The sequence below is a fragment of the Triturus cristatus genome, chromosome 3_1 (assembly GCF_964204655.1).
Source record: "Triturus cristatus chromosome 3_1, aTriCri1.1, whole genome shotgun sequence".
NCBI lineage: Eukaryota > Metazoa > Chordata > Amphibia > Caudata > Salamandridae > Triturus > Triturus cristatus.
The window spans coordinates 175,682,188-175,698,434 of record NC_140583.1 but is presented as its reverse complement, the minus strand read 5'-3'; the positions used below and the strand labels follow the sequence as shown (position 1 = coordinate 175,698,434).

The 16,247-nt window shown below is 44.4% G+C and overlaps 1 protein-coding gene across 1 annotated transcript in view; it reads right to left on the bottom strand.

Annotated features, from left to right (window-relative positions):
* ANO3 (anoctamin 3) overlaps positions 1-16,247 on the bottom strand; it is a 1,942,403-nt gene that overhangs the window by 175,109 nt on the left and 1,751,047 nt on the right. Inside the window, exon 20 of the mRNA XM_085643623.1 lies at positions 13,277-13,334. Within this exon, the coding sequence (XP_085499749.1) occupies positions 13,277-13,334 (58 nt within the window). The remainder of the gene's footprint in view (positions 1-13,276; positions 13,335-16,247) is intronic.

The window sequence follows — 16,247 nt, the reverse complement described above, 5'->3', positions numbered from 1 at the left end:
CAACAGGTATTATTATAAGTAAGGGGAATATGGTGATAGGTAATTCCTTCTGACACTGAAGCAGGCAAATGGGCACAAACGTAACAGTCTTTAGACTCCATAGCATATGTATGCTCATATAGCAATCTACAAAAAGCATTGGTACTGAAATCTCCCTCTGAAGCATCTTGAAAAAAGATCCTAATGTCAAAACTATGTTCATCTTCTACAGGGTGTTCATGTGTAATGAGCCTAGGTGTGGACCTAATGGGACCAAGGTCAGCAGGGGAACTTAACCCAATTAACAAAGCAGCCATGAATATCATAATAACAATGAGTACTCCAGCAATTACTAACCTACGCTGGTCAGTGGTAAGGACACCCGTAGTTTCTCTACAGTCAGACCTTAAGGGTAGAATAGCGGCAAGCAGACTTATAAACTCTGCAATGTTTCTACTTGCATAAATTGAAAAACTGGTATCGTGATTACACAATGAGAATAGCTTTATGTGCTACATATGCGACCCCTTGGCGTCACAGGTGGCATAATAAGTGCCAGGACACAAGTGCACCTCCCCTTTATCTACGTCGGTTGGAACTCCACTATCTTTGTTTCCTGTCAATTTTCTTATTACACTAATAGAGAATAATATTACTATACTTTACCAAGTGTGAATTATATTATTCACTATTAGTGTAACAAAAAATGAAGTATGATTCCCTGGAAGCTGTGGTAAGTAACTAATGCTTTCACATTTATGTTGTGTTGTGTGCATGCTTGCAGGAGAGAGAGTATTTATGCGAGAGTGAGTGTGTATATGTGTGATCATGTCTGTGACTGAACATAAAGGTCAAATGGTGTGTGATATCACTTCTGCTACCCCTAGTCTTTTAATTAATTGACGCTCATGCACTTCCTCCTACAGTTGCTAGACTTCCTCCCATGTAGTAGCAACTGACAACAACATATTAAAATTAGTCTCATTCAGCAGCATAACTACAGCAATTTTCCATGTCATCTGTAATGCCTCCAACAGACTCATTATATATTATCCATTCTGAATCAGGGATCCAGATGGTAGCATAAATCCCCTTGACCATAATTGCCTGAAAACGTGGACACACCAAAGTCATACTATCAGTAAAAATTGTAACTTTCAATTAGCCTGGGGACAGCATACTGTAGTAAAAGAGAACAATTCGGCCACTTGGGCAGAGGTTACACCTCAGAGCCAAGACGCTTATGTTATACCTTGACCAGTACAAACAGAATAGGCAGCTCTCATATTTCCCCATCACCTCTAAAGCAAGAGCCATCCTCAAACTCTACAAAATCGGACTCTGCAAGGGGTTCACTTGTAACATCAGGTCTTGGCTTGGATCACCAATCTGTGACATCGAGACAGTCATGCTCAACATCCCCCACTGCAGTTGTATTCTCAGGAAGAGGTAACATTGCAGCAGGGTTGAGGTTATAACATCCTTTTAACCCTTCTGTGCCAAGGACGTAAGGGTACGTCCTCCTCCACGGTAGCCATGTGCGTAGGACGTAACTGTTCCGTCCTCTGCACACGTCTAGGAAACAGCAGAGGGATTTTTTTTTATTCAGCCTCAGGAGCAGGGAAAGAGCTTCCTCTGCCGCCCGAGGCATATATTTTATTTTTTTAATGTAATGAAGATTGGCGCCCATGGTGCGCTGAAGTCATTACAATGAAAGTGAAATTAGCTGATCGGCTCATTGAAAAAGAAATGCTCAGTTTTTGGTGGAAAAATGCACTGTGTCATGTTGGGTTTTGGGCGGTTTCCTGTCACAGGCACTAGGTCTACCCACACAACTGAGGTACCATTTGTATCGGGAGACTTGGGGAAATGCTGGCTGGAAGGCTGTTTGTGGCTCCCTGTAGATTCCATAAGTTTCCATCACAGAAATGTGAGGAAAATGTGTTTTTATGGTCAAACTTTGAGGGATTCTGAATAATAAAATGTGGTGAGAGCAACAGAAGTCAGCCCACCCTGGAAAGTCCTAGGTTGGCTAGGTTTCCCTAGGTGCTGGCTGCGCTAGACTCCAAAATCTAAGGGAACAAAAATGGTAAAACTAGTGCTGTTACCAATTGTCCTGGCCCAGCGAGGCTTCCCCTGTGTGGCTGGGTCCAGGAGCCAAGGACCCGAGATGGAGGTCCTGGGCACTGGGTCAGGGGTCTTGAGTCCAGAGGCCTGGGTCCTGGGGACTGGGGCCAGGCTTATAAATCCTGGTGCCTGGGTCCAGGGGCCTGGTTCCTGGATCAGGTCCTGGGCCCTGTACAGACCCTCCAGGATTTCGCGATTTCGCGGTTTGAAGCGAAATCGGCACTTTTGTAAAAATGCCGCGATTTTTACAAAAGTACCCGCGAAATCGGCACTTTTGTAAAAATTCTGCGATTTTCACAAAAGTGCCCGTGAAATTGCAGGGAAAAGGTTGTTACATGACAATGATCATCCATTTTAAATGGAGTCACTGTTGTAACTTGAAAAGTTGTTTAAAAATATAAAAATAGCATCCTGAATCTAATCCACGCAGGCATGAAACACAACAAATATACCATCAACATTTAAAAAAAAGACAGAATAATTCAAGCAATCAATAAGCTTACCATTTCCGGAGATAGGGTCTCTCAGATGCATTCCATTTTCCGAACTTGTTCACTACAGGCAACTGTTTGAAAGCAGCATGGCCCAAGCAAGGTCTGCCTTCTGCTGAGCGCTGTGTGCACAGCTGGATTGCTGTTTGACATGTTAGAAGGGGATCATGCCCTCTGCCCTGCCACTACTGTTGTAGGCATTGGCAGATACCAGGGCAGTGCCATCTGAAGATACACCTTCAGAATGCCATGTTTCACCGTTTCCTTGATGCCCCGGGAAGAAGGGGGCAGTCAGCACACATGCCCACTGCCCTGACACTACTGTTGTAGGCATAGGATAAACACCAGGACATTTCTTAGCAGATGCCCGCCCTGAGGATGCTTTTTCATATGGAATTGGGGCACGCGCAGTTGTTCACGGTTCACAGTATTTTGTAAATTCTACGAGGGCTGCATTGGCTGCTCCCAGCCGGTCACAGGCCCTCACAACTGCCACTTCACTCACCCCCAAGAGCAGACACAACCCACGAGACAAGAGAAGGGACGCCGAGGGGCATCATGGGAACAGAGTTAAAGGGTTCAACAAAGGCCCTGGCCTGGGCTGCCTTGCATAGGCTTTCCGAGCTGGCTGTAACATGGCACCCTGAATGTGGGGGAGACGGGTTCCTCGACCCGCCACCTCCCACACTTCCCAGGCTACTGCGCTGTCTGGAGTGCCTGCTCCGAGCCAGTAAGGTGATGCAATTAATCTGGTGGGTTTTTTCATTCCTCTTCATCAAACCCTCCCTTGTGACATTCTCACATGTTCAGATCTTTTAAAACAGTTGTACTGACTGTCACTGCCCGGGGTCCTCTCATGACACAACAGGGCCAACGGCCCCACCACAAAGGGGGCACTGACTCTCACTGCCCGGGGGCCTCTCTCCGCACTTCAGAGTGAAACCAGAATATCTGGATAAAATAGTGGCTTCCATGCTGAAATTGTGTGATCTTAGGTAAATATTTAATTTCACTAAGGTAGATTCTGGAATGCCATTTCCTATGGGATGCTACCAGGCCATCTTTGATGGGATTCTCAGAACCTATAGTAAAGCAAATGGAGGATTGCATTTCCAAGGGATAACAGCCTTCACCTGTGGGCTGCTTCCTCTGTTCATTATCCCAGGTTGCCTATTTCAAAGCGGAATACTCTGCTAAAACAGATTCCATTGATTTAAGGCTGACAATGAATGATTATGAGTAAAATAAAGTGCTGCAAAAATGCCGCTAAATTTCCATATCTGTGCCGCTAAATTTCCATATTTGTGACGCTAAATTTGCTAATCCATGCCGCTATATCCTGGGGGGTCTGCCTGTATCCAGGTGCCTGTGTCTTGAGTACTGGGTCACAGGGCCTGGGTTGTAGGGCCTGGGTTGCAGGGCCTGGGTCCAGGTACTGGGTCCTGGTGCCTGGGTCTAGGGTTGTGTGGTCTGGGTCCTGGGAATTTGGTCGTGGGGTCTGGGTACAGGCTTAATTGGGCCTGGAGCCTTGGCCCTGGGTCCTGGTGTCTCGGTCATGGGGACTGGGTCCTGGGGCTTGGCACCTGGGTCATGGGTCCTGCGTTTCGAGGCCCAGGTCCTGGGGTTTCGAACCTGGGTCATGGCTCCTAGGGCCCGGTGACTGGGAACTGAGTCCTGGTGCCTGGGTCATTGGTCCTAGGTCTTGAGTCCCTGAGCTTGGGGCCTGACTCCAGGGGCCTGGGTACTGGGTCCAGAGTCATGGCTACTGGGGACAGGGTCTGGTCCTGGTGACTGGGTCTTGGTGCCTAGGCCTTTGCCCTGGTCCATTTGGTCCGCCGCTTTGCCTGCACGTTCCCTCTTGCATCCCTGTGCCCGAGGCCCAGCTGGGGCTCCAAGCACCCAGGTGACTGAGGCCTTCACTGCACGCCTGGGTCCAGAAGCCCTGAATGGGCCCGACGGCCCCCGGGCAGGCCCTCCCACCCTGCACTCCGTCCTTCGGCCTGCCACACCACCAGGGTCTCGAGATGGGGGGGTCCATAGTGCTCAAGAAGGCTTCCCCTGCTTAGCCAGGAGCAGAAGCTCTGCCCTAGGGTGGGGGCTCCAGTATCCTAGGCCCCATCCTACAGTCCGCTGCATGTCCAGGCACTCAGAATTGGGTCCCTGGTGGCTGGGGGTGGCTTTACATGCATGCAAGGGTCCAGGAGCTCTGACCGGGCCCAGAGGCCTGCCAGGCCACAGGGCGGGTCCTCCCTCCCTGGGCCCCGTCCTCCGACCTGCTGCACCGCCAAGGTCCCAGGACGGGGGTCCATCAGGCCCGGGAAGGGTACAGCCCTACCAGTATAAGCAGCATGTAGGGACTAGTCTCTAAAGGAACATGCCAAATGTAATTTAGCAAATGTTACACTTTTAACTTTCGACTTAGGGATGACTTATTAATATCTGCAAGCATGGTTTCTCATCTGTCAGAAATCTGAAAGTGGTAAGGCATAAACGTTGGGCATGACTTTTATATAGCGAGCGATGTGAACAAGTTCCATGGACCAACCTGGTGTCCAGGGTGAGTCCCTTTTCCAAGAAAGAAATGACAAAAAGATTGGCAAATGGTGCGTTTTATAGCAAATGAATGTAGCGGTAAAGCAAGGCTTATATAGCAGTAGTAACGTATAGTCTTGAAATATTAAACAGATTAAAAACTGCCTATAGTTTCCTGCATTAATATGCTCAACAGTTACTGTAATGTGTAAATTGTACAGCGTGACAACTTTAGCCATTTAAAATGTATGCTTCTCCAGTGTCTTGCACTGCATGCAGCATTAACTTTGGAAAAATATACTCTAACCAGACTTCGAGAAGCACCCCCAGCTGCTGGCTGCAACCAGTCATATAGAAATATGTGCAGACAGGTCTTTAAGTGGGATGAAAAAAGTGGGGTGTCTCTATAAAGGAACAAGTCAAATACATTTCTGTGATTCCCATAGTGGGCTACCTGACCGGTATTTTGGTTTCTCTCTGAGATGTAATTGTATCCAGATAAATGTCAGAAGAACTGACATGCACCTAAAGCCTGTCAGTATGATTGGCTTTGTCAATGGGTATGAGTTGTTTATGAAAGATGAGTAAAAACAATGATTTGTTATAAATAATTGGAAATGTTTCAATTCATCTTTTTTTATTATTCCAAACGAACATGCCGAAAACTGGAGAAGAACTGGCTCCGCGAATGAACACCGGACAGCTACGCAGCCCACAAGAACGCCACCTGCAAACACCATCGCCTCAACAGATCCGCCGAAAGGGTCCCATTCAAAGACCGCCTAGATAACAACGCACACAACAGCAAAGAGCTCTTCAACATTGTGAAGGAACTCTCCAACCCCAGCTCCAACACCAACACCAACGACATTCCACCTTTGCAAGACCTGTGCAAATCGTTGGCCACCTTCTTCCACCGCAAGCTCGCCGACATCCACGACAGCTTCAACGTCACGACCGCCCGACAACCACTGAGACTTCTGCCCCCATGACCACCACCCGCACCAACCGCCTGCTCTCCTGGACCAACATCAACGACGAGGACACCAGCAAAATCATGAACACCATCCACTCCGGATCACCGCTAGACCCTTGCCCACACCACATCTTCAACAAAGCCAGCACAGCCATCACAACCTATCTCCGGAAAGTAATCAACATCTCCTACAAGACAGCAACCTTCCCGGAAAGCTGGAAGCACGCCGAGATCAACGCCTTACTTAAGAAACTCAAGGCGGACCCCATGGACCTCATGAACTTCCGAACCATCTCCCTGCTCCCGTTGCCGGCGAAGGTCATTGAGAAAACCGTCAACAAACAACTGACCCGCTACCTCGAGTAGAACAACATCCTGGACCCGTCCCAGTCCAGGTTCCGCAGCAACCACAGCACCGAAACCGGCCTCATCACCGCCACCGATGACATCAGGACCCTGCTAGACAACGGAGAAACAGCGGCCCTCATCCTACTGGATGCACTGCACTCCTTCAAATGTACACACTTTAATTTCTTGTAATTTTGCCTTGTAAATATTCTGACATCTGTATACCCCCTTCACACACATATACACGGAATTTCAGTTGCAAATGGAATAGATACACATTGTTCTGTGTGCTCTGCAGAGAGGCCACCCCACTGGCAGGCACTTTGTTTGGCTTCAGCCTTAGCGCCTGTGCACTCAAAGCCCCTCATAAGCACCTTGCATGGCTCAAGTCTCAAAGAATGCACAGAAAAAAATACAGATAAACAACAAAATTATAAAAATAACTTACTCTTGGGGAATGCAAGATTAAGCGAAAGTATGTGAAATAAGAGATGCACTTAGTCACTGAAATGCATTCCCTTAACATTTTTAACATTCATTGTTCGAAAGTAAATCCATGTTTTTGGTATCAGTGTTAACTTAGGGGCATGAAGTCACAGCCAGTTTTAACGTCATACACCAGAGAACTGTCCACTGTAAGCATATATTCCTTGCCTTGCTTGACTCGGATATTTGGATCAACTTTGCAAGGTAACAAGAACACTGCTTGTTATTTTGATCCATTTTTCAGGGGAACAAATGTTGCAGCTCCACTTCTCACGGAGAGAGCAATCTGCAGCTAGGGCCTGGGGTGTCACAGTGGGGGAGGTAAGTGTGATGAGGGGTCTCAGCACAATATACATAATGCACCATTAGCACTCAGACACTTACCATTCCAGAGTAAAAGACGCAAGATCAGACGTACTTGCATCCACTCTCACTTATGATGAAAGGGTGAGATCTTATGCCTGGGAATGATGGATGTCTGAAATAACACTGGGATGAAGCCTCCAACGCCCAAAACCTTGACGCTAATTGCGTTACTGGCTTACAGAGTGCATACAACCCTAGACCACAATGGCAATGGAGGTCTTTTCAACAAAAGCCCTGCGTCAGTGTCCCGACAGTTGATTTACTGCCTGGCTTCTGTCTCTGGCTCAAGAACGAGGTGGGCAGGCAGGCTGAAACAGACAGCCCGCCCAGACTTAAATACATCGATTTATTTAGAGATATGATCGGATCTCTAAATAAATCGATCAATTTAATATGTTTTTATGTACATGTGTAAGAATTTCAGAGGGGCGCAACCCATAGCCCTAATGGAGAAACATCCCCTGTTATTTAGACAGGTTTGTCAACAGGCTTTTAGGCTGCCGCCGTTAGGCAACACATGGGAGGCCAGAAGCCATGTTTTACGAGCTCAACCTGTGAAAGGCACAATAGGTGCAGCAGTCTACATTTATCATTTAACTTACTGACACTGAGTGCATTTTCTACACAATATAGAAGGGACTTGTAGGCAAGTCAACTAGGGATAAGTACATTTGACCATGTTTAAAGGGAAAGCACAGGAACCGTAGTCCTAGGGATCACCGACATAATATTGAAATTAACAATAGTGCGTAACAGAACTATTGTGTCAAAAATAAGGTTTACAAAAATGTCAATTTCCTATCCTTATAATAAGTGTACAAACATATAAAAAAAACAAATTCACACTAATATCATTGAAAAACATACACAAATATTGTTTCCTTATATATATAGTTAAAAGTAGTAAAGCTTAAATATTTAATATAGCTCATTGATATGTTAATTAAATTAATCTCACTAATATTGTCGGGTCCCTGTTATTTGGAGTGTGGAACTTTGAGGTATCCTGACCCCAGAGGATGCATAGAGGGGTCCCGGAATGACCCTTATGACCCTAAAATTGTGTTTTAGTGGTTTTTAATCGCCACAATTTACTATCGGCAGATCCATACCGAACCTTGGCCCCAGCAGAAAAAAACCCATTGAAATTCACTGATAAAACCAAAGGTTACAGGGTTGTTATAGTTATGCAGACTTTTTGCGCGTACAGAACCAGAGAAATTCAGTAGTCAAAGTTATACTTATAGTAGAAACCATAACTCATTCCATTAAGTAATTTAAGGCAACGAGTCATAGTTTCTTAACAGATTTAAAAAATATATATATTTTATATTATATTAATTTCTTATTATAATTCTTTACATTTACTACTATTAAAAATACATTATATATTTATATTACATGAAACAGAAAACATATTAACTATTTAATTCAGAAAATAACAAATCAAAAAAATAAAACAACACATTTACAAAAGATTTTTATAAACATTTAAAAAATATAAACAAATACTATAAAAAAAAAAAAATAAAAAAAAAAAAAAATATATATTCAACCAATGTTAGGAAATGTATTAGAGTCTGAAGAATAACAATTTACATAATTGATAATCAATTACATAATTATTTAACAATCAATAGTTAATTAACTTTCTACCTTAAAACCTTACACATCCAGCAGCCACACCTAAAATATAACTAAAATATATAACAGTGAAGCAATTTACATAATTATTAATCCATTAAATATGCATTATACATTAATATGTTTTTTATTATTATTTAAATAAATTCCCATCATTTACTCCTACAGATCTAGCAAATCGCACCTAAAATATAACTAAAATATATAACAGTGAAGCAATTTACATAATTATTAATCCATTAAATATGCATTATACATTAATATGTTTTTTATTATTATTTAAATAAATTCCCATCATTTACTCCTACAGATCTAGCAAATCGCACCTAAAATATGACAACAATATTTGATTATTACATAATTTACACAAGTAATAATCAATTACATAATTAACCATAACTATAACTTAATTGTTAATCAATTACTAAATTTACTTCTCACTCAATACCCCAATAAATGTAGCAACCAGCACCTAAAATCTAAGTATAACAAATCAATATTACATACTATACATAATGAATATCAATCACACTTACTTAATTATTACTCAATTAACTTCCCACACTACCAACCACCCTACAATCCCAACAACCTGCTACAACATTATACATTACAATTAACAATTAAATAAAAAATTCTAAATCACATAAAATTACAAAGTATATTTGAGATATAATTAACAATACTAACACATAAAATTAATACAGAAACTAAAACACAATAAATAAATCAAAAAACGATATTCTTTACAACTATAGGCCTCATTATGATGTCAGAGGGAGCGCCACCAAAAGGCAGTTGGTGGAGGTCCCACATACAGACAGCCCTTCAGTCTGACCTCTGCATTATGATGCAGGCGGCTGGACCAAAACCATTCTGGGGAGAAGGCCGCCGGCTCTGATAGGATCTGCAATCCTGTTGAGGCGGCATTCCGAATTATATCCCTTGAATAGTGGTGGTGCCAAGGTAGGCACCGCCATCGGGAATAAGGTGTCCCTTTTCCGACAGCCTTTTCATGTTGGTCAGACTGCCATGAAAATGCTATCGGAAAGGGACTTTGGGGGCCCCAGTCCCTCATGGGCCACTGCAAAGTGGCTGTGGAAGCATATGTAGTGCCCCCAATCACATTCCTGCACCGTGTGCCATGCGTACATGGTGAATGCACACGATGCATGGAATATGCACTAAGTGCTTCGTAACAAGGCAGCTTATGTTGCATCCCTTTTCCTGGGCCACAGCACAATCCACAGTGTAAAAGAGTACTTATCAGCCACCACCACGACGGTCATATCATAATTGGGCAGTTGGACTACCGACAGCTTGTTGGGTAGTCTCCTGATCCCCCGTCACAGCGGACGGCGTCTGACCACCCAATATCATAATCGAGCCCTATATTATTGAGAACAATATTTACAACAATGATATGCTTTATAACTATATTACTTACCTGAAAAAGATATTTTTGACAACGATGTTTCTTAATCACGATATTTTCTGTATCGCAATAGCTAGGGCAAAAATGTGGTTCTGGATGTTGAGATTCCTATTGATGGTAAAACTGAAGCATATTTCAGTATCAACAATTGTATCAACAATCTTCTTGCGCACAGGGCACATGCAAGGGAATCATGTTGGATGGAATGCGCTGGACAGTCCAAATAAGAGCACTTGCTGCAAGTCTTCTGTCAAAGAAGTTAAACTGAGTTGAAAGTCCAAAAAAGTCAAAGATTTTGGAGTTTTTTAGCCACACCCATTTCTGCACTGTGAGAAAAACTCTTTAAGGTTGTGAATCTGATTAGGCCAGTAATGCCGACTTGATTGCATGCAGGATTTGCTCCATAATCAGCATTACAAGTAGGCCTTAGCGAACTTTTAACTATGCCGGAGTAAATGGAGTGATTTTAGGTTAGTCTTTTGAGGAGATATTACAGGAAATTCCATGAATGCCCCTGTTCTCATAATTATGAGTAATTTGGCACTACAATCCTACTGCAGGAGCACAGGAACAACAAACTTAGTGAACGCAAGCAGCTACTGGCCACCAGGGGCGGCTAACATGGCTTGCGGGTTTGGGGAAGGATGCGGGGGCCGCAGGGGTCATGGGAGTGTCACGGTGGGGTCGTGGGGGTTGTCTCACGGTGGGGTCGTGGGGGTTGTCTCACGGTGGACGGAGCAGGTCTTAGAAATATTATTTTTTTAAACTCACCTTGAGGTCGGGTCCTGCGTCTTCTGTGCTCCTGCTCTCCTGAGTCTGCTTCCAGGAACAAGAATCAGGAAGCCAGGGTCCCACCCCTAAGCCAATTACATTGCCCCAGCGGAGCATTGTGATGGGTCTGCGCGGCGCTCAGCCAGAGGCTGTAGGGGTGGGCATGTTCTCCATTCAGGCTATAATGCAGCCTACATGTAGAACAGGGAAGTGTGCATGACTACTTAGGGCGGGCCAAAAGTGCCGACCAAACAATCATTTTGCACTTAAGTGAGCAAACCAGTCTGCCCCTGCCCTGCTCTGTGTGCAGAGAAGCCCTGCCCACCCTCCCGCCTGCAAAGGAAACATACCATGATAATAACTGAAAGTTATTATCATGGTATGTTTCTTCTTCTCGCATTGCTTGAAAGCAGTGGGGTGACGCTCCTCTGCCATAGCGGAGGAGCCGCCACTGCTGGCCACTGCTGTTCCTGTTCTGTTGCATTTAGCTCCAGGGTTGTAATAGGACAGAAAGAAATCGGTCTGGCCACAAAAAAAGAAAGAGTCCCCCATTAGTGTACCAGATAGCTAGGCCCTCTTTATAGGTATTTTGCAAGGTATAGAAGACTGTATTAATTTGTGTTTACTGCAATATTTGTGGTAAAATCTGGGGGGGTGGAAACCAGCCCACCAGCTATAAAACAGGGGGAGTGGTGTGGAGGACAATGAGGCACAGATAGTGTAGTCCCACACACTAAACTGCTAGGAAACTATCCCAAACACTGATCTATCAGACCAGCCCATTGATTACTGCCTAATTGTTTTATAGGCCAGACTGGTCCTTTTTAGCTGTATTTTGCTGCGCAAAAAACTTCCTCCGGTCCATTTTGGAAAATAACGCCATCTGCTGGGTTATGCTGCTCACGTAATTCCAGATAATATTGCTGGAATTTTGCGTAACTATGCCACAGTAAATTACACGTGTTACGCCCACCGCTACTTACAAGTAGTGTACACATTTCACACTGACACATCCATTTTTTTCAAAGTAATTTCACCGTGGCAACTCTGGCAAACTTTGTTAGGGAAAACAACAACGTTCTGATTGTTACAACTTGGAATGTAGGAAGACATGCTGTAGTACTGTGTTATCAAGACTTCGAACCTGTGTAAGTTGTATGGCACTTGTAACTCGTTTGTGACAGGGTAACCATCTAGCAAACTTTATATCAGTTCCTAGTTCTAAAAAAGTGTCACTTGGAGAAATGGCACCACAGTACTGAAATATGTTTCTACAACTGTTACACAGAGAAAGATGAAGTATCGTTCTAAGACTCAAATTTCACTAATTTCCTCTCTATGCTTAGTTACAATTTTAACAAGTAGTATGGAATATATATTTTTTTTATTAAAGAGTTTACGATATTTATCACATTTATTTGTATATAGGCAGTGGTGGCTCCTCTACTATGGCGGAGGAGCATCGCCCCACTGCTTTCAAGCAGTGCGATAAACAAAAACATAAAATGATAATAACTGTCAGTTATTATCATTTTATGTTTGCGCTGATTTGCGGGCGGGCGGGCTGCTCTGCCCTTGGAGCAGGGGAGGGGAGGAGTGGTTTGTCCACTCCTAAGGGCGCAATAACTGTTTGGTTGGTCCTCTCGGGCTGCCCAAACCAGTCATGTTCACACTCTCTGTTCTCCATGCAGGCTGCATTACAGTCTGCATGGAGAACATGCCCACCCCTCCAGCCCCTGGTTGAGTGCCGTGTCACGGCACTCACACCAATCACATTGATGCATTGCTGCATTATGATTAGCTTGGGGGAGGGAGCCTGGCTGCCTGCTTCCTGTTCCCGAAGTCAGAGCACGAGCAGAGGTGCTAGGACCCGGCAGAAAGGTACGTTTTTTTTCCCCCTCCCTCCAGCAATCGTGATCCCTCCCCGCCCCCCCCTACCAGGTAATCCACCTGCGACCATCTGCACCCGCCCCCCACCCACGAGCCATGCCAGCTGCCAATGTATATAAGAACAGGTTTGTGTGAGATTTTCTTGATATTCCAGAACATCTTTGAAAAAACGTTGTTCCTTATCAGAGCAAAGCTCAAATGCATGGTGCCATAATTTCCTAATTCGCTTACCTCTTCAAGCCTCCATTTTTCAAAGAGTTTGTTATATTTTCCTGGACGTCCTGCAAACCTGTTAATTGAGGATAGAATAATTACTTGTTTAAAAAATACTATGAAAGAAATATCATGAGACAAGCATTTCAGAATGATTAAAGCAATTTATCTGTCTATATAAAACCTGCCATGTGCCCTAGCTGCCTGTTATGTTTAAAGCGTTGCACTGCTTCTTGAATTTAGGCGCATGGTATATTAAATATCTAACAAACAAAAAATAACATTTTGGTAACACAACATTTTTGATTACATGGCATTGGTGTTGCATTGGAACCCAGGACCTCCTCTTTACACACAATGACTGCTGCAGCTGCTCTGACTCCACCACAAATTGTCAATCAATTCCACACTTGTTTCAGTGCTTGAATATTTGTTTGAAGGGTATGAATGAATCCCCCATGTGGTTGGATTTTGGACTTTCGATATTTGGGCCTAAGGTTTGATTGAATCTCACTAATTGAGTCTCACTCACTGTAAGCTTCTGTTAATACGGATCTGAGGGTTAACTGCCAGTGTCAGCTTTTTTAAATAAGGACAGATGGGGAGCGCCAGAAAGCCACACAGGGAGATGACTGCATGAGCAAGCCCAACACCAGCACAAAGTCAAATCTTGCTGTTTTCACCCCTTTGCCTGTGTTCTAGAGGCTTTTTGATAAATGATGCCTGCCTAGGATCGGTTCTGCTCCAGGGTAACGTTGAGGTGCCATTTTCCTGCTGACTGGGACTGGAGAGGGGAGCTCTTGTGGGAGTGTCTCCTGGGGCTTGCAGCGGAGACAGGCGTGGTACTCAAGCACCAAGAAGGCGGGTCGGCACCTGACTTACCGCAACAGCAAAACCACTGTCTGGGCCTAAATGCAGCTCTGAAACTGGCAAATCCCAAGGCAGACCTGTGGAGACTTTGTTGAGGGCTACCCCCTGAGTTCCTGTGGGACAGGAGGCACCCTGAAGTCTCAGAAGTGGTGAGTGCATTTAGCCCCTGCCAGCCTGCCCCGATGCAGTACAGTAGGGGAAGCCACATAGAGCACTGAGTGGTGGTCCAGCAGGGTAGCTTTTAGAGGACCCACAATGTGTTGGGCCTTTTGCCGTCATCAGGCAGGTGGGGCTGGATAGGTTGTGCTTAAGATTGACTGTCTCAACTGAGGGTGAGGACGTTGCTGCGCGCACATTCTATACACACATGCTGCAGAAAAAGGGAATGGTGCAGAGGACAACGAGGCACAGATAGTGCAGCCACTATTAGGAAAGCGCCTACAGCTACCCCCCTTAGGCCAATTTGTAATGGATGTTGGAGGAGGAACCACCATAGTGCAGCAGAGTGGTTTTGACTGGCTGCAGCCTCTGGTTTGTCATCACCCAGGAGTAGATGCCCTAATGAACACTTTGGCATGCCAGGCATGCAAAGGATTGACTAATTAGTGCCACACAGCGTCAGGTCACACGTAGGTATCCCTGGGTGGACAGTTGCAACATTTTGACTGCTGGTTTAGACCTTCTGTGCTATGTAATGCCCAGTTACTTACCGGTAAGTTTCATTACTCTGAGTCTACGACCTTCCCATCACAGTTCAGGTTGCCATCCCTCCCTTTTTCGGCTTCATTTGCTTTGGATTACAAGATTTCTGCGTATTGAGTCAGTATTTTTGTATCCCACGGGATGTGGGTGTGGCCTAGAGAGATGGAATGGGAGCTGTATGTGTGTTTTTTAGTTTGCTTGATTAAAACTGTGGGGAGGAGCTGACGTTCATTGATATAAGAACTGTGATGGGGAGGTCAGACGAGGAGGTAATGTAGTTGGGTGCCCGAATCTGAGCAATAGTACTGGTCTGTTTGCCATCGGCGGGCCAGATGTCAGAGAAAATAGGCAAGTTGGAGCAGACACAATCTAAGCAAATGAAGGAAATCCTGCAGTTCATTAATGGGAAGATAGATGACTGTGCAATGAGAATGAATGACTTCAAGGAATGCCTTGACAAACAAGACATGAACCACTCCGAGGCGAGGATATCATATGGCGAAGATTGCACCTATAAATCAGCGGTACTTTAGTCACACTAATACAAAAAAAATAAAATTAAACCAAAGAATTAGGGCATAGGAGGGCAATTATACAGGATTAACCTCTGTATTGTCTATTTAACAGAATCTGAGGCAATATTGAATATTGAAAAATCTGCATCGTGTATGCTGGAATCCCTGGTTGTGCATGAGGCTTTCTCCCCGGTCTTCATTGTGGAGCGTGCACACCAAGATTAGACAGGAGCCCAAGGCCAATCATTGCACGCCTACTTAATTATAGGGACAGGGATGCAGTTCTCTGACTAAGCAGAGCAAACCCGGATCTAAGATACAATGGATCAACTTTGCATTTCTGGATTTTACGCCTCTGGGCAAAGAAGCCCGGAGAGGGCTTCTGCAGGTCAAATATGCTGTGTAAGAGACCAGTAAGATACTCCTAGAAGTATCCTGCTAAATTTAAAGTGAAGCATAATGAGAAAGTATTTTTTTTATTCAACTGAAATTAACAGTGTTGTTTGTAGAGGTATACCTGAAGTCCCAAGAGGGAATGAGATGGACTTCCGGGCAGTCCTGCACCTTAAAGACCGGTGTAGACCGGTGTACACGACCTTCTGGTTTTAGTCATGCTTGACATGAACCCGTGAGTGGACTAAGCTCTGTTATGTTGGTGAGATGTATATATATATTAGATTTTGTAAGGGAAGTACATACTTAGGCTAAGGTACACTGACAAGATGAATTCACTGTTATTGATGTTATCCACCTTTGCAAATCTATACTGGGTTTGGCACATCTCAATTGCTCTGGAATGTCCATCAATTGATTTTCATGTAATGGTGGATGAGAGGTCTGTGATTTTATAACAGTCTTCTGCTCTGGTGTACATTTCCCGATTATTGAAATTTGTAACATGG